Source organism: Neolamprologus multifasciatus, chromosome 20 (assembly GCF_963576455.1).
Source record: "Neolamprologus multifasciatus chromosome 20, fNeoMul1.2, whole genome shotgun sequence".
NCBI lineage: Eukaryota > Metazoa > Chordata > Actinopteri > Cichliformes > Cichlidae > Neolamprologus > Neolamprologus multifasciatus.
In genome coordinates, this window is record NC_140458.1 from 19,723,204 (window position 1) to 19,742,007 (window position 18,804).

General features: G+C 41.0%; 3 protein-coding genes across 5 annotated transcripts in view; 2 read left to right on the forward strand and 1 right to left on the reverse strand.

Moving 5' to 3' along the window:
- Window positions 1-10,201, forward strand: pcmtd2b (protein-L-isoaspartate (D-aspartate) O-methyltransferase domain containing 2b). 3 transcript variants are annotated; one of them, XM_085144877.1, is made up of 7 exons: window positions 1-302; window positions 3,252-3,412; window positions 3,493-3,643; window positions 4,790-4,892; window positions 4,976-5,147; window positions 5,422-5,545; window positions 5,624-10,201. In XM_085144877.1, exons 2-7 carry the CDS (start codon window positions 3,257-3,259, stop codon window positions 6,190-6,192), a joined length of 1,275 nt encoding a protein of 424 aa, XP_085001003.1. In that variant the 5' UTR covers window positions 1-302; window positions 3,252-3,256; the 3' UTR covers window positions 6,193-10,201. The 3 variants fall into 3 exon arrangements, with proteins under 3 accessions (XP_085001003.1, XP_085001004.1, XP_085001005.1); XM_085144878.1 differs by lacking the exon at window positions 1-302 and adding an exon at window positions 309-465; XM_085144879.1 differs by lacking the exon at window positions 1-302 and adding an exon at window positions 472-2,292.
- kif3b (kinesin family member 3B) overlaps window positions 9,373-18,804 on the reverse strand; it is an 18,049-nt gene continuing 8,617 nt past the window's right edge. The window contains exons 7-8 of the mRNA XM_085144867.1: window positions 13,312-13,523; window positions 9,373-12,924 (exon numbers count right to left, since the gene is read on the reverse strand). Coding sequence (XP_085000993.1) covers window positions 12,819-12,924; window positions 13,312-13,523 — 318 coding nt within the window. The 3' untranslated portion in view covers window positions 9,373-12,818. The remainder of the gene's footprint in view (window positions 12,925-13,311; window positions 13,524-18,804) is intronic.
- LOC146494842 (uncharacterized) lies at window positions 16,726-17,822 on the forward strand (the record flags this gene model as incomplete). Its single annotated transcript, XM_085145892.1, has 5 exons — window positions 16,726-16,912; window positions 17,163-17,224; window positions 17,300-17,362; window positions 17,447-17,506; window positions 17,589-17,822. Coding segments are annotated over 5 exons (606 nt in total), but the record flags the coding sequence as incomplete, so codon positions are not given.

Below are 18,804 nucleotides of genomic sequence, written 5' to 3' on the forward strand. Positions count from 1 at the left end.
CACTGAGCAGCATCGAGACTCAGTTGGATGAAGCTGTTTTCCTCTCGCTGCCGCTCACATTTGCGCTCTCCGTCGGTTTCCACCCGCGTCTGGCCTGTTCCACTGCCACAGCCCACACTGCTGAAAGTAGGCCATCCCCCTCTGGCCGTTACTCTGCGTGTGTTGCGTCTGACGTCAGAGCGTCAGCTGGCCGAATGTTTACATCCAGCAGTGATGTGTTTCTGACTGGATCCCCCACCAACAAAAGGCTGAGCACAAGGAAAAGCGCAGAGACAAAGAATATCAGGCGGCGTTAATAAGAGGTACACGCTTCAGCTGGTCCGTGTTGTGTGTGGAGGCGCGCTGTGTGCCTGCAGACCAGCAGCAGCTCGCTGGGCTCCTTCTTCTCTCGATTTTCCTGATCTTCCACCGAAGATAAGAATGCAGTTGTGTTTCTGCTTGTGTTGACCTTGTCGTTGCATGGAGGTTTGTTACGAATGCATTGTGCTGTTGTTATCCTTTAGGCTGGGTGATTATTGGCTCAACCTCCATTTATTTATTTATTTCGAAACTGGATCACCTGAGTGGCGCAAATGGCACCGCAGCACAGCAGCGTGCAGACGGGTATGAGACCTGCTGGAGTTGGAGGTCCTGGCCGGAGCCGGACTTTAGACTCGACGTGAAAAGCGTTTTTAGAAAGGAAAGGGCGTGTTAGCTGATCACTAAATCAGGAAATAAATAGCCATGTTCAGTTGGCACTGTTTGGCATGAAGCGTGTACCCTACTAGCCTACTAAACCACTTACACTTAGATACTAAATTACGAAAATGACCGGCAGCGCCCTGCTGCGGCCATTTGTGTCCACAGCCCAAAACAAAACAAAGCAAATCAAAAAAGAAGAAGAACAAGGCGGGTGATCATACTCACGGGGGCATAGATTCCCATTGTATGCCAAAAGATAAAATAAAAAAAAAAAAAATAACGAGGCAAAAACCTTGTTCTTCTCCCGCCAAGAATTCTTGTTCCTTTAGGGCTTCACCACCTGACACTTTTTTTTAAATGAAGACAGTACATCCTCTGTTATTTAAATGCACTCAGCCCTTTCTTCTTTTATAGCCTCACAAGGGTGTCCAACATTTGGCAGACAGTGCGCCCTGCAGTGATCTCTGTCCTTTTGGCACTGCTCTGTGGTGTTTTTAATAGAGTTGGTCACATCCTAGTCACATTCTGCTGCTAAAAGCCACACCTAACCCTCTTACTGCAGTTTGATCATGTAATTGGTGCTGAAAGTCTCCCTGGGAAACGTTCACTACTAAGATAAGATAAGATAACCTTTATTAGTCCCACGTGTGGGAAATTTGTTTTGTTACAGCAGTGGACAGTATAAGGGTTACACAGAAAAATTAGAAAAAAATAAACACTGGAATAAGATATCAATAAGATACTGTGTGCCATTAAATTTATTCAGGAGTTGATCCAGATGCATCCTGTTGAAGTGAGAACAAAGGAAAAATTTGAATACTACTCTTCTGCAATGCAATAATCCAGTTCTTTTTAAAAATTTATATAGCACCAAATCACAAAAGCAATTGCCTCAAGGTCCTTTAAATTGTAAGGTAAATAATCTACAAAATACAGAGAAAGCCCTGAGAATCACACAACCCTCTATGAGCAAGCACTTGGTAATACTAAGAAGGAAAAACTCCCTTTTAACAGCAGAAATAGACTGAGAGAGGGGCAGCCCTCAATATGAAGCAAAATGAAAGAAGTTTTGTAAAGTCTGACCAATATGGCAGAAAAGTAGAATGATTAAAGTCCAAATAATCAAAACATAAGTCAAAATAAAAGACAGAAACATGAAATAAGAAAGACATAGACATCAGGGAAGAAAAAGATCAAAATGTCCAAAAATTGAGACTCAAAATATGTAAGATACACAGCTAGCTGGTTTCTCAGGGGCCCTTGGATGTGTCTTTGTCAGTACCTGTATATAAAAGAAGGAAGTAGGCATAGTGGTTTATTTTAAAGCCTCAAAATTAGTGTGTGTTAGCTTTTTGATGGACACTGAGATGAGAAGGTAGAGCAATAGCAACTAATGCTAATAAGCTTGATTAGCAGTGTGCATTGATGGCTGTAAGGGTACTGTTCACGTGCTAATTAGTGCTGACAAGACTAGTAATTTGGTAGAATTCCACTCTGTCTGCTCCTTACAACAAGTCATATTATTTGTAATATAATTCCATTAAAATGCTCCAAAAGGAAACAGCAGTAGCAAGATGAAAAGGTCCAGTTCAGTGGCCTGAATCAACAGAGGTGAGTCTTAGTAGACAGCTAGAGGCCATGGCTGCCAGTGTAACAATCCTTAAGAAAAAACATAGACTATGTATCAAAGTGACTATTTTAACATGTGAGTCTGTGGATATTGATTGACTTTTAAAGTTAACCTTAAGAGGACATTAGAAGACCTGGACATTTTGGCACTTCTGTGTTTGCTCACTTTCAGCCATACAGGTTGATAATCACCTTCTATTCACTTCATCCGTTTGAGGTTAAGAAAATGAATCAATGAAGCTAGCTTTACCTAGAAAAAAGATCAAATATAATACAATGTATTCTGCCTCTTTGTTGAGCCAAAGCTTGATGGCGTTTGTCTACATGTAAATAAAAGTAAATGGTTCTGAAAGTAAGTTTAAAGCTGCCAGAATACTGTTGAAATGTGCAGGGCAAGGAGCAGTACTTCATTTGCTTAATAATTTAATCAGATATGTTGTTCAGCTTCAGTTTAACTTCAGGTTTTTTTTTAGTTTAAGATAGTCTGCTAACCTGTTTAACTTTATGTGTCTGTTACAGATTAGTTTTGGAACCCACTGGCATATTTTCTTATTTCTTGTTGTTTTTGACAGTTTGTTTTGCACACAAACCAGAACAAAACTCTAAGATATTTAATGTTTTAAGGAAAACAGCCTATCCTTTCACTGTCGAATCCTGTCCTAATGCCTTTTATTTGTTTCAGATTTTTTTCCCCCCACAAGCATCAGGGTTGTGAAATTGACACTAAAAGAACAAAGACAGTGTCATTTGGAAACCTTTAAAGTGTGTAAACTTCTGGTGTGAGAGGGCACCAGCCTAGAAGTCCTCCTTTAATGAATGAACTTAAAAAAACACTGAAAGACTTAAAACAAACAAACAAACAACAACAACAGCATGAACAGCTACTGGAACTGTGTCTCAAAGTGAAACCGTGCCTTATGCTTTTGTCATCTGGTCTTCAGTCAGGATGGGTGGAGCTGTGAGTGCCGGTGAGGACAACGATGACTTGATTGACAACCTTAAGGAGGCTTACTACATTCGCTCAGACCTGGTGGAGCGAGCTTTCCGAGCTATCGACCGTGCAGACTATTACCTGGATGAATACCGGGATAACGCATATAAGGTCAGCACAGCGAAAGTGTGTGGAATCAGCCCACAGGGGTCTAAGCTGGTAAATGTACTATATGCTGTTATTGCATTTAGGATCTGGCATGGCGGCACGGAAACATCCACCTATCTGCTCCGTGTATTTACTCGGAAGTGATGGAGGCTTTGGATCTCCACCCTGGACTCTCCTTTCTCAACCTTGGCAGTGGGACAGGCTACCTCAGCACCATGGTTGGCCTCATTCTGGGTATGCAGCTCCTTACTTTTTCAGCATATATTCTTTGGTTATTATTTAAAGTACACCAAATTAGCTATTAGCAGTTAATGCTTTTAGCGTACCCAAACAATGACAGCTGTCACTGGATTACTTTACTCAGCAATGTTTTTGATGTAAAAAGAAGCATCATTTTCCTGTGCTGTCTGTGAAATTCTTTATTCACAGTAGAGATGGATAATGGTGTTTTCTTAGATGTCAAAATATCTGCATGTTCACAAAAACAGTTAATAATAACAATGGTTGTTTCAAGGCTTTTCATATTATAAGATAAAGACCCTACAACATTTTTAATACAAAGACACCTTTGGCAGAACCAGTGTGTGAATGTGTGTGTGAATGACTGAATGTAGTGTAAAGCGCTTTGGGGTCCTTAGGGACTGAGTAAAGCGCTATACAAATGCAGGCCATTTACCATTTTATTTACCATTTTTTTTATGTAAAATGATAATCTGTGTTGTTGTTGTTGTTGACCGAAATAAAAATTTCACTTCTTTCACTTCACTTCAAAAGGACAAAATGAATCCAGTACACTGAAGATGTTAACACTGAAGATACTCTGATATTCCTTCAGTGGTTGGATGTTTTACTGATAGTGATTTTGTGGAGTGGTCTGCTTCTGAATGTGAGTAAGATCAAAGAACCGGTGGTCAACTTCAGAAGAAAAAGGACAAATGCAGGCATAGGTGTGTACGTGTGTCTATCCTGGGACAGGATGTGGATGTGGTGGAGGAGTACAAGTAGCAGCACAGCCACGTCAACAGCTTGAACACCAACACAAATGATGTGTACAAAAGGGGATGAGCAAGCTCTATTTCCCAGGAAAGCTGAGCTCCTTTAGTACATGCAGGAAAATGATGAAGCTTTTCCAGCTGTGGTACACTGCAATCAGGAAGGATGGCTTTGTGATTTGCTGCAAACTGAACACTTTTGAAGGCCACCAGAGAGTCTAGGAGATCATCTAATTATTGGGGTTCTCTATGTTATTGTAGGGTCTTTAACCTACAATATAAAGCACCTCGAGACACCTGTTGTTGTGATTTAGAGATATATAAATAAAATTGAATTGAATTAAATATTCATAAGGTTGATTAGACACTGCTGTGCTGACTGTTACAGGTCCCTTTGGAGTGAATCACGGCATAGAGTTACACGCAGATGTGATAGATTATGCCTACCAGAAGCTCGACTCCTTCATTAAAACCAGCGACAGTTTTGACAAGTAGGTCTCTTGACTTGTCAGCAGCATTTTTTTTTTTTTATCTCCTCCATGGCTTGTTGTGCATTGCTGCTCTCTCACTTCAGATTTGAGTTCTGTGAGCCTTCCTTCGTGGTGGGAAACTGCTTGGAGATCCCTCCAGAGAGCCGTCAGTATGACAGGGTGTACTGCGGGGCCGGCGTGCAGAAAGAGCATGAGGATTATATGAAGAACCTGCTCAAGGTGGGGGGCATCCTGGTGATGCCTCTTGAGGAAAAGGTTTGTGGTCTGTCTGAGTCTCCATGGTATTTTATGTTACTTTTTAAAATATAAGTGTAACTGGAAATATTCAAGAGATAATCTCTATAAATAAATATCTGCATGTAGTAATGTCACCCTCGCTTTTGGAACTACAGTGGTGATTACAGGAACTGCAGTTTTTGGCACACAAACTGATAGTATGAACTCTTCATGTTACTGAATTCAATCAGATGAAAAAAAAATCATTTATACACACAAACGTATTAAAGGACTGCCCTTCTGTTTTATGCAGTTGACCAAGATCACTCGAACGGGACTGAACAGCTGGGAGACCAAAAAGATCATCTCTGTGTCCTTCGCCCCTCTGGTGCTGCCCAAACACAGCACCAACAGCAAACCCAAGACTGTTCCACTACGTGAGTGTCATTTGTCCTTCTTTCATTTCTCGCCATTTTCATTTCCCCGATGTTGACTTGCCATTCTCAACATTTCAGCCAAGTTTGAGGTGCGATCGTTACAGGAACTGGCCCGAATCTGCATCCGCCACACCCTCAGAGTGACCACGGATGGAGGAGACAGCCACTCCCGTGGCCGAGGCTCCTCGTTCAGCGTTGGCCGGGGCCTGGCGGTGGCAGGGCTTCATAAGTATGGGCCTCGCTTCAAACGCAGGAGGGTCCACCGGCGGCACTGCAACGCCCTCGTCCTGGCCACCCGCCAGGTCGTAGCCAGCAGTGGGATTGGTCCTGCTTCCTTGGACAACAACAACAACCAGGGGGCACGAGGAGCGGAGGAAGAGGAGGAGGCAGGAGAGAGGGAAGTGAGGCAGCAGATGAGAGGGGGCAGGAGGGTGGGGAGGGGATCTGGAGGCAGGGCAGTTGTGGTGGAGGAGGAGGAGACGGTGGAGGAGGAGGATGAAGAGGAGGAGCAGGAAGAGGAAGAAGAGAAGGAGACAGGCGAGCTGCTCCGACCCCAGCCCGCTGTGAATGTCCTGAGAGAAAGGATCCTGGGCCTGCCGCTACCCGAGCCTCTGAAGATGTACCTGCTGTACTACAGAGAGAAATGAGCTGCAGCCAGGTCCCGAGTCAGAGTCCAGAGCTGGAATCTTGCAGGGGCTAAAGCCTCTGTTCCAATCCCACCACCTCCTGTACAGGCAGGACGATACACCTTACTGACCCCAAGCTCCGCCACGGGTCTGTTTCTCTCTTTTACCTGCCCTCATAGTCTCCATCATCCATCCTGTTTCTGCCCCCTCTTTTTCCCGCTGCTCTTTACTCGAGTCATTTTCTGGTGCTGTGAAAAGTCAGCTCCGTACGCCCAGGGGAGGGGGAGGGAGGGTTTTCCATTTGTAAACTTTAGACCTCCTTTGGGGTGCAAAAAGACAGAAATTGGTATGAAATAAACCATTTATGAATTAGCTCTGCAGCTCTAATATTAGAAACAGCAGTTTAACAGTCCACTGTTGCCTGAGTACATAGCTTGTACAGGGGCATCTTAGTGGCACTCAGAGAAGATACAGTCACAGGCTAAACAAGACAACCCAAGATCAAAGACTGTAGCAGAGGGATCGGTTTAGCCACAGCCTGGAACTGATTACAGCTGGAGAGTACAGAATGATGGAGTGGAAGCCCGTTTGTCCACGAGCAGCTGTTATCGTCTCACTGGGATGATGTCATTTTACTAAAGAAGATGCAGATTAAAGGGTATGAGAACTAAATAGATTTTCTTTGGTGATGTTGTAGCTATAGCAGACAACCGCAAGATAGCGTGGCAGGTTTCTTCCACAGATTTCTAAATAAAATGGGAGCTGTGCCTTTAGCCCCCAGTCCATGATGTAATTTAAGCCCTTAAAGGATAATTGTGGTTTATTTGTTTCTGTTTGTGTCTCGACACTAACAGAGATGCTCTAAGAGCCATTTCACTTGCTGTTAATCCCAGTGTAGAGAGAGTAGGCTGCTGCAGAGGATGCTGGTCAGCTACTAGCTTTTTTACACCTGCTTCTAGAATAAAAACACAACACTGATAATATGTCAGGCTGGAAATCAAATTGTACTTGTCTTTTTTTTTTTTTTAAACAAGGAAACTGGTTCTAGTCTTCTGCTAATACATGCTAATTGGTGAGCTGAACATTTCACAACTTTCAGTCAAATCAAAGTTTGAGCCCTCGCTTAATTTTTCAGCCTGAGAGGTTGCTGGTTTGAGGAACCCACAGAACTACAATAACCAGGGGAGCACAGCAAATTTAAATAAAACCAGAATTACCCTTTAAATGATCTTATTTTTAAGGCTGACGCTCGGTCATCTTTTCCCTGTGTTTTAAGAGCCTAGTTGACGATCTACTGGGCTGAGTTTTCCTTTATTTTTTTTTTCTTCTTTCTTTCTTTCCTATGCATACGTTTCATCATGTGAATTTGTCTTCGTCTCCATGGAGATGAAGCTGACTTTAAGCCTCACATGTGCATCCAAAGGGCAGTCTCACTGTTTTTCTCTGCATCCCATTAACCAAAAGAGAATGACCATAAAATATACTAATATTCCATTTTACATTAAAAAAAACCCAGCATGATAAAAACACACAAGTAATTATTGTGATGACTGGGTGTGTGCGTCATGTTCCTTGTAATATTTAGGGTTTTTTTTTGAATGAAATCATTTTTTGAGACTTGAAGTGGTGTGTATGTATGAAACTGTTGTACTTTTTGTTTTGTGAATCATAAGAAAAAGCAACTTTAAACAGGTACTTTAAAATAGAAGAAACTAATTACCATTTTTCCCACTGTGGACTCTAGTTTGATGGGCATTATTCCTTTGTACTTTACACCTTCTTCTGTGCCAAACTTTAGTTGCATGGACTCAAATCTGGAGTGGGACCAGCAGATCAACAGCAAGTCACTCATCACAAGAAAAATACATTTCTAAAACTACACCACTTCCACTGTTTGGTACGTAAAAATTATCTAAAGCCTTAGATTTTTTTTTTTCCATTTGAAGGTTGTTTGCATTCGAAGAATCGATTTTGAAGCACAAGGCAATGCAGAAGGCACTCTGCATTAGTAATACAGTGTATCGGATAAATCATGGATGTGACCACAATAACGGGAATCAGAGAAAATAGTTCCGAGTGTAACGTCACGCTTCACTGTGATTTTTTTTTTCTACTGCTTGATCTACTTTCGAGTACTGTATGTGCACCATTCCTTTATTCAATACAAATACCATTCTGCTGTGCTGTTGTGCTCCTCTGCTGAATGTATACGATCACACACTTTCTTTTTTCTCCTTTTCCTAAAGATCACATTTTGGTGAGACTGACTTGCTTGTTTTTCTGAGTTGAGCTGTAATATTGACCTGCAGATAATAAAGTTCATTATACAAAAGTTGACAGTTTCTTGTGGTTTTGTCAGGTGAGTATTGAGCTCTTTTTTTTCTTCTTAGAGAATAAATGTGAAATATGACAATAATCCCAGAGATAACAGGTTTGCAAATATATGAATTTATATAATATATAATTTAAAGGTGACATGCTAATTTATTGGGGGATTCCACCAGAGCAGGTCCAAAAAACCCTGTTTTACAATCTGAGGAAAACAGGTCACAGCTTTTAATTTAGGACTTTTCAGTCCCTTTGCTACAGAATTAGAAACCTAAGCACCTATCCATGCAGTCTGCCTTTACAAACAACTGAAAGAGGGTTTTTTTCTAAGAGCTCACTGAATTTCAGGTAATACGATGCCACTATTGCTGCAAGTCACAAGTGAAATTTCTTCCCCTGCTTGACATCAGCTGTATTATTCCAAAGTGGACACATGCAGCAATCACAGTCCACGTAAAGTTACAGAGCAGAATCACTGTGTTCTGAGGCTTATAGCGTGGAAAAGTCAGCAATGGTCTAACTCAAAAATTGCAGTTCCATGCCTCCTCTGTAATTAACATTAACATAAAAACTGTTAGCCTCATGACACAATTTTCCATGGCTGGAGTAATGCATAGGCCTTGTACTGTTGTCTATATAGTATAGTTGCACTGGACCTTTGTGAGAGGCCACAGTCCTTCTGCTTTTCCTGGTCTAAAACAAGTTTTAGCTTTGCCTTTTTAACCCTTCTACTGATTAACCATGTTTAATTTGCATCTACTTAGCGTGCGTGTATATGTGAATGAAAGAAAATAAGGAAAAGTAGAGGGAAGGGTAGGTCCTAATGTGTAACATCACACCTTCTTAAATACCCTCAAAGACACACCACAGTACTCCCATTAATTTTTCTTTATTAATGTAAAGACACTAAACAAGTAGAAGACATAGCCAAGTCAGATACATAAGCGCACCAGCAGAATCGTCATATGGCTACAATGACAGCATGTAAAAATTGATCGCAAACAGTCTGAGAGTTTGGATCCAGTGATGTAGCTAAGTGATACAAGATTTTTCAATTAAATTATACATTCACATTTTGTTCACTAAATTTTTATGACCGATGAACAACCAAAACATGTTACTCAAGCGTGCTAAAGTCATGCGTATACAGCATTTCAATGTTAGCTCTTATTTTAATATTTATGTTTGTGAAGTACAACTTACAGCTAATGTGCCAATACTGAACCATGACTCTCTCTGCACAGGCCCACATCAACAACATGACCCATGCTTTCAACATCCATGTGGAAAACTCATCAACTAAGTGGGGAAAACAAGCCTGTACCTTGCCGAATACAAAGACACTAATATATATATATATATATATATTGAAGAAAAACAACAACAACAACATTTCAACATTAAATTACAGAGCTCCAAAAATAAAATAACAATCTATTTTCAAGAAAACGAATGAATAAAAAATTATATCTACATCTGTATATAAAAACATAGGATCGTAATAAGTTAGACTTTTTCAATATGGAAACTAATGTGTGTTTCTTACAGATCTAAAAGTGACTAAGGATTGCCTTTAAACAAGTTATATTCATTACAGTATCTAAATAGATACGCAGGCATGGGTCAAACAGCAGAGAGATCCTTGAGGTACCCTGTGAGGTCGGACCCCAACTTTAAGTCGGTGGTTTGAAAAGAGGGGGGGGGGGGGGGGGGGGGGGGGGAAGAGGTTTTGGGATAAATGTAAATACACGTTAGTTACAATTTTTTTCTCGTTTTCTCCCCGATTGCCAGGACTTAGGAGAACAATTTTCAAAAAGACAAAAGTTACATACCTTTATTGCACAGAGGTAGAGTTAGGGCTACCTAGACCTCACAGGGATTGTTAGAGACATAGCCCTGATGGTTTACAAGTCTTCAACTCACAAACGGCACACATCACAAGTATTTTAAAAAGATTTAATTTGCCACTTGACCCACGCTTGCTGAAATGACACAGTGGGTTGGAAAACCCTGCATGGTAGCAGCGAGCAGAGAGCGCACCCCTTCACGGTTAAGAGTATGGGGAACAGAGAGCAGCAGAGAGGCAGGCTGAACCATGAAGGTTAAAACTGCATATTGTCCACCTGGAGGCAAATGTTGAATGGTGTGTCTGTGGGGGTTTAATGTTCTTTTACACTCACACCAATACCAAGGTAGATAAAAATAAAAATCACAAGGAGAATATGTTGACCCTTCATCTGCCAAACTTTGCAGTGGTGCTTATCCAAAAGACCCAGGATGCCCCCGACTGAACTTCACGCTCTTAACAATTCTCTGAGCCTGGAATGAATTTGTAGATCAGCCGACAATGACTGGGAGGAGCAGAGACTGAGGATGCAGATTAAGGCACCATGGAACCCTGACAAATCTGAGGCACATTCCAGGACAGTACTTTTGACGTGACTCAGGCTGTAGTTCAAGCTGATCTCTGGCCTGGTGGCCAACTGCTATGTTATGCAACCTAGAAACTGTCCACAGAGGGTACATGTGTCGGGCTCTCCCCCCATGTTCCCCACCTCCCTTGTGTGTCTCAGGAAGAACAGCATCTACTGATTACAGCAACTCGTGACTGAGTCCAGATCTGGAGCATGCTTTACCTCCTGGCCTGCACACTTGCAATCATACAGACTTAAAGAAATAGTCCACCATTTGAGAAAGTTTGCTTATGTATTAGTTTCTGCTTGTGGTTTATGTAGCGTACAGATTTCACACTAAGAAGCTTAGCTTGGCTCAGCTGAAGAACAAAAACAGTTCTAAGGTACTCAATCATAATATGTCGTGTGTATTTTTTCCAATAAATATTTCATTTTAAATGTGTTTGTGCTCATTTAGAAAGAGTGACATCACATAGTTTGAGCTCTGACTGCTATTAGTAAACCTTTCAGTACTGTCTACAGCACATGCAGCTTTACAGCTGAGGGATGCAGATTGTTCATGGAAAGCTACCAACTAGCTTGTGAATCATCACGACATAAAGTTAGCCACAGTATGGCAAAGGTACTGTGGCACTGCATTACAAGGGAAATGTAACTATTTAATAACTTTAAAAGTGATGTTATTGGATTTGTTACCCAGTCAGCACAGTTTAAGGGAAGTAATCAAAGCAAAAGCTACAACCATTTCCTCTTTTGACACTGGTCGCATTTTCACATGCAAACAGGCTTCGCTATGTGCATGCCTTTGGTTTCAGAAGAGAAAAACATTTTGGTGAGATCCTACTTAAAAGCTCTTTTTGGCTTGAGAATTCAACTTGACTAATAATTTACTTGTTCTTATTGCTTTTGTGTTGTGCTGAGCTAGATTTGACACCGATATTCAGGTTGTACAGAGTAACATCCATTAGGTTGACTGGATTTACCAAAAACAATTAAATGTAAACACCAACATTTTATTTGGTAATTGTAACAGACTAACTGCTTTGCAGTTTATTGTTTATTATTTAGTTTATTATAATTTATTAACTAGATTCTATGTCTGCATTTGCATAGTTTTGCCTTTTCAGCTGAGCTGACATGCTGCCTATTAGAAATTTAGTATGAGAATTTTTGAAATTCAAATGGCAGTTTCACCAGCTATGTCTAAAGCCGATCACTTTCTGCTTCACACTTCAGCGTAAAGGTGGTAAAAATTCTTATCGCTTCTCTTTTGTAAGTGTATTTGCCAAAATGTGCAACTATTCCTTTAAGACTGAAGCCAGCACATGCAGCCACACGCAATCTTAAAGCTCCTCTAAAGCAACACAATTAAAGTCGTGGATAAAAACAGAAAACAAACAAACCTATTCAGACAGTGATTCAAAGATGCACAGACATGCAGCCAGATGTACAACACCACATTCACACACACAACTATGTTAGTGCCAGGTTCAACAGAGCTCTCAGCCCCCTCCCCCCACTACCACACACACGTCCACACTTACAGTAACATGAAGGACACCTAACACACATCTAGGAAGATATGAAGTAGTGCAAGGGAAGGTTAAGCCCACCTTTACTCTTTTTGTACGCTAACATTGTGATGCGTCTGTGTGTATGCGGACACACACACACGCACGAAATTACTGACATTCATCAATATCTAGGGAACTGTAAAAGCAGTGCAGTATAATGTCATGCACAGCTGCTATTGTTTTGTTGTATTCAAGAGATCAGTTAACAGTGGTGTAGTTAAAAACTAGAAAGCAGCATTAATCTTTTTTTATACCCATCCTCTAAAGGTCATTCCCAATGTGGACAGGTGCAAAACAGGTTGGCAGGCACTGACAGTAGCAGTAGGAACCATCACTTCGGCGCCAGGCCACGGGATTGGGGATAAAGAGGGGATCCTGGGCTGGAGGGGCTGTATGAAGAGGTCGGGGTACTCGACTTCTTGCCTGTTCTTGGTCGTCTAAAGGAGAGAAATGATTGGCATAGGGTTAAACTCACTGATGGTGTGACACCAAAAGGTTTTCTATGCTGTTTAGAGGGTTCATCTGTCACATATCAAAGATTTGCAGAGTCTTTAATTTTTGTCTTTAACAAGGTAAATCATTTACTCTGAATGCAAATTTACAATCTGCTGTCTCCTTCCTTTTGTGTTGTACAATTCTGGACAGAAATGAAACAAAGAGGAAGAGATTCTTTCTCAATGTAAAGCTGTTGCAACATGGTGGGTGTAAAATATTAAACAAACAAACAAACAAAAAAAAAGCACTATTTTCTTAACCAATTCCATCAGCCTGACAACAGGATGCGGCACTCCAAGGTGAATATAACTTGTGGTACTGTTGCTTACCCTGACTTTGGCTTCTTGAGGCTGCCGCTAGCACCAGCAGGCAGCATTTGTCCCAAGCTGCTGTGAAAGCTTGAGGCATCTACCTCGATCTCATCCTCATCCCGAAGAGCATCCTCCAGAGCTGCCGCCAGCTTTGGGGCGATAACTGGCTCCTGGTACTCTTTAGAGGTCCGTGCAGGAATGTCCATATCCAGCATTATGATGTTCTCAGCCTAGAACAATGACACAGAATCACATTCATCTGGGAAAATTCAGTTATGTACAAATGTGGTCAGAAGATTTACACAAGTTGGAAAGGTCTCTTAGAGACTTTTATAAACAGCTGCAGATCATCAGTTCAAACTCCTGTATGCAAATATAAGTTTGCCAAGATCTTGAAGAAGACCAGCTGTTTAAGAACAACCCAGGAACCACCATGCCTCGGGCCTACTGTGAATTGGAAACTACTAGAGCACCTGTGTGGAAAAAAATATGTTATATAATGCATTATGTTTAATAACCAGTAAAGTATTTGCAGTGAGCTCAATCTTAAACCTGTGCAGCAGTAACGTTAATCTTTCAAATACTGACAACTGCCATTGCTACGTCTCAGCCTCCTAGTCTTCTGCACCAACTTTTTCATAGGTTTTGGTATTCATAAGATCTTTAGAAGGCTAACTCTGACCTTGGGGTCAAGGTCTCTAAGATTTGAAGTTGTCCAAGATTTTTAATAGACGCATCTATGGCTTTGAAAATCCTACACTGCAGCATTCGAGTTATCACATTCACAAGATCTTCAGAAAATTGGACGTTTGATTCAAGCTCGTTTGATGCACCTATGGTATCAATTTGTAAATCCTAGACTAACTTTTTGCCACAGTTGCACTGATGCACTTTTTTTCTTTAGTAGTACCAGCACAAAAGTTAGATGCACCCAAATTTTTCAACCTCATCACTTAACCCCCATGTTTTACATGTTCACTTTAACTTTACGTTAACTTAACAAAAAAAGTTATCAATCGTTCTTTTCATCTTTTCTCATTACCCACAGCTACATCTACTTCTGTTGGGGCTAGGCTATTCACTAGGGCTGGGTATCATCACTGATTTCTATATTTGATTCAATTCCGATTCGTAAGGTCCTGATTTGATTCGATTCAATTTTGACCCAGATAATCAGAAATATTTTAATGCGGATCATTAATCAGCACTGACACCTGTGAGACTTCATCAGAGGTGTAAGAATCCCAGCAGATGCTTTTGTGTCAAAGTAATTGAGGATAAAACTCAGAAAAACATGAAGGAGATTTTCCTGGCCTGGCTTTTTAAATAAATAAATACAATTTTATTTATATAGCACCTTTCTAGACAGAATCACAAAGTTCTGCACATAAGATAACAAATGATAAAAGGGTAAAACAGACAATATAAAACAGGCAGAAATTTAACCAAAAACAGTTTTAAAAAGGTGAGTTTTGAGTTGTTGTTTTTTTAAAAAACTACAAAGTCCACAGTTCTTAATGTATGAGGGAGAGAGTTCCACAGTCTTGGGGCCACAGTGGCAAAAGCTCTGTTACCCTTTGTTCTCATCTTAGTCTGTTTTATAGCAAGTAAGCCCTGATCAGATGACCTCAGGGACCTGCTAGGGACATAGGGTCGGAGATGTAGGATGGTGCCAGTCCATGCAAGGCTCTAAATGTCAACACCAGGATCTTAAAATGTACTCTAAATTCAACAGGCAGCCAGTGTAGCTGAAATAGCAATGGTGTCACATGTGAATACTTGGAGGATTTTGTCAACAGCCTAGCTGCAGCGTTTTGCACAACTTGCAGACGATCCAGAGAACCTTTGCTTAGACACATAAACAATGTATATCTATCTCCAGTTCAGGGCGAGATAAAAATGGGGCTTAACTTAGCCACATTTCTTAAATGATAAAAACAAGACCGAACCAGAGATTTCACATGCCGATCCAATGTGAGAGTCTAGTCAAAAGTGACACCTAAATTCCTGATAGAGGATTTAACATACACAGAAAGAGGTGGTAAAGAGGACCAAGGGCTTTCACTATCTGGGATACAAATCTGTCCGGAGCACATATGAGGACTTCAGTTTTCCCCTCGTTGAGTTGGAGGAAATTTACAGCCATCCGACGCTTGATGGAATCAGTCATTTAAAAGCTGAAGCTTAGATAAATCCTGGGGGCTTAAAAGAAATGTACAACTGAATATCATCAGCATAACAGTGATAAGAAATGTCCTCAAAAGAGCCCATTATATGCTGGAGGGGGAGAAGATATATTAAGAACAATAAAGGCCCCAAAACCAAACCCTGAGGGACACCACAAGTAAGGGAGGTAGAGGATGACCTAAAATCGGAGACCACCACAGAAAAAGATCGGTTATGTAGATATGAGGAGAACCACCCTAAGGCAGTACCCGATACACCAACCCAATGTTTAAGCCTTTCAAGGAGGATGTGGTGGTCAACAGTGTCAAAAGCCGATGTTAGGTCCAACATAAGTAGGACCGAGCATTTTCCTGCATCATTATTCATCAAAAGTCACTTGAGACCCTAAGAAGGGCTGTTTCTGTGGAGTGAGCTCTGCAAAAGCCGGACTGAAACTTATCGCAAATGTTATGTTTGTGAAAGTATCCAAAATGACAGGGCGTGATGAGGTGGAGATAGACATAACAGGGGTCTGTTTCAGAAAGCGGGTTTAGAAAACTCAGAGTTAAAAATGATACTCAGGGTTGAGTAACCCCGAACTGTCCAACTCGGAATATTCGGTTTCAGAAAGGCTGATAACAATTAGTTCAATCAACGCAGAGTTGCTTTAACCCCAAATTAAGCGCGTGCACGAGGATACGTAAAGCCCTGATTAGTGGAGCACAGATTAAGCGAGTCACCATGGAGACGGAGGGAAAGAAGGCGCGGTCAATGTATTTTACAGCGCTTGAGGCCGAAATTCTGATGCCAGCAAATGCCGATAACATGCAAATTTTGCGGAAAAAAAGTAACACAGCCTCAGCTGCCAAAGAAAGGGAGCATGCATGGCAAAACATAGCCGACAGAGTCAATGCGTGAGTGTTAATTTAAACATTGATCTAGGGATTTCCACCCATTTAACACGTTATTTTTATTATATTATATTTTATTTTTTCTTTTATACATTTCATTTTGTGATGTGATGTGAGCGCAGGTGCAACCCAACAGGCCCCAAACGTTCCTGGCAGCAAGTAAAAATGAAATATAAAAATATAGTCCAAACAGGTAAGGTGTAATTGTATTATGAGCCATAGTGCTTGGTCTGTTTGTCCTATGTAAACCAATTGCAGTTAGAGGCTACATTAATTTTCTTTCTGTAAGCACTTATTGAAATTATCTGAGCACATTACAAGTACATATTTGCTTACTCTGTATGCTCAAATGTGACCCGTTATAGCCAACAGAAAAAAAGCGGAGGCCCGAAAAACAGGTGGGGGTCCTCCACCACCACCACTCACAGAGGCTGAGCAGTTGGCCCTCAGCCAAAACAGTGGGCGCCCTGTGGCTGAAGGCATCTCTGCGGGGACATCCTCTGAGTCAATAACCCCGCAAGACACAAGTGCCTACATAAGAGGTAAATTCAAAATAATACATCCTTTCTTCACAGTCACCTTTGCAGTGCTACTCATTCATTTGATAAACTCTTTACCATAATGAATTATTTTGTAGTGAAGTTATTTTCCTACTGATTTTGCCTTCCCTCAGTCTTTGTTGTCTTTGAGAGCATAATGACAATGAAGTGTAAGGTGATTGGTATATGTTTGTTAATTGCCATTTGGTCCCTTGTAAGTTATAAGTGACCTGTATAAACCTCATTCTATCAGTTGATGGTGATGGTGTACTGCATCTGGTGCAGCCTCCTGTTGAGCCAGACCAACATGCAGTTGTGAGTACTCTTAATACTCCACAGATTATATGAGTTTACAGTAGAACAGCAATGTTGTTAATTTCTTTACTACAGGAAAATAATGAAGAAACATTGACAGCTGTTACAGAGGAGGAAGCAACAGAGACACTTCATGAGGTTTACATCTTACAATGGAAAATATAACAATTGAATAAAATGTGGTACTATAATAAAACCATGGACTTTCTATGTCTCTAGCAGAGTGATGATGGAAATGAAGAGGAAGAGGGTCCAGCCACTTCTCCAACAAACCTTTCCTCAGTAAGATGTTCAGCAATGATTTACAACCAACCTAAGTAGGCATGTACTATGAATGTCAATGCTATTTTCTGTGTTTCAATAGCTCCCTGTAAAGCAGCTGTACAAGACCTATTTGATCAAGAAAATAAAAAAAAGCGACTTGGAAATGGAACACTTCAAGCAGCAGATCCAAAAGACCAAGATTGAGATTTTACTGCTGGAACATCAGTTAAGGGTGGGTGAAGTGGTCAGAGATGGACGAATTATTTCAGTGTTTGAACAACATAATAATATACTTATTAATACTTTGTGTACAGGAAATACAGGCGACCAATAAAGCCAGTCGAACAAAAAATCTGTTTATTCTTCTTTCAACATGTTGAGGTGATGGGTCAAAGGAAATGATTGTGACATATGGTGTCTCTGACTGCTCTTCCATCTTGTATGTCCGTGGGAGGGTCAGGATGTTCATGGTTTGGATCACTGCTGATGTTTGGTTCAGAAGGACAGTGTTCTCCTCTAATTGTGGCAATGTTGTGAAGAATCACACATGCCACAATAATGTCACATGCCCTTTCTGGGGTGACCCTGAGTCTTTGAAGGCACTGGAACTGGGCCTTAAGCATTCCGATAGTCATTTCAACTCTGGCTCTTGTCCTGCAATGAGCCAGATTATATCGCTGCTGTGGGCCCGGGTCAGGGTCAGGGTAAGGGGTAAGCAAATAGGGTAAACATGGATACCCCCTATCACCAAGCAAGTAGCCAGTGAACTCTCCTAAGACAGAAGGATACACTTCAGTTCAAATGTCCCTGTAGCAATTGGTCTTTATATATTTTAAAGTATTTTCAACTCACCATGTCCAAATTTTGTGCTCAGTGTACATTCACGAAAAATTTGTGAGTCATGAACAGAGCCTGGCCACTTGGCTTCCACATTTGTGATAATGTTGGCAGCATCACATATGATCTTCACAGTGCAGAGAACACAAATTAGCATCCATTACTATAATGAAATAATTTGTTAGTTTGAAATGCTACAGGGAACTATGTACCTGTACATTAATGCTGTGGAAAGACTTCCTGTTCACATAGTCTCCTTCATTTACTGAAGGAGCAATGATTGGAATGTGAGTGCCATCTATACAGCCAATCACGCCTGGGAACCCTGAAAATAAATGTAAAATTTAAGTAGTAGTTCAAGTATCACCACATCATGAATTAAGCTTTGTTCATCCTGATACCTGCAATTTTGTGGAATCCCTCTTTGATAAATCTTGTGGGTCTATGACCGGGGAACACCACAAACGAGTACAGGAGAC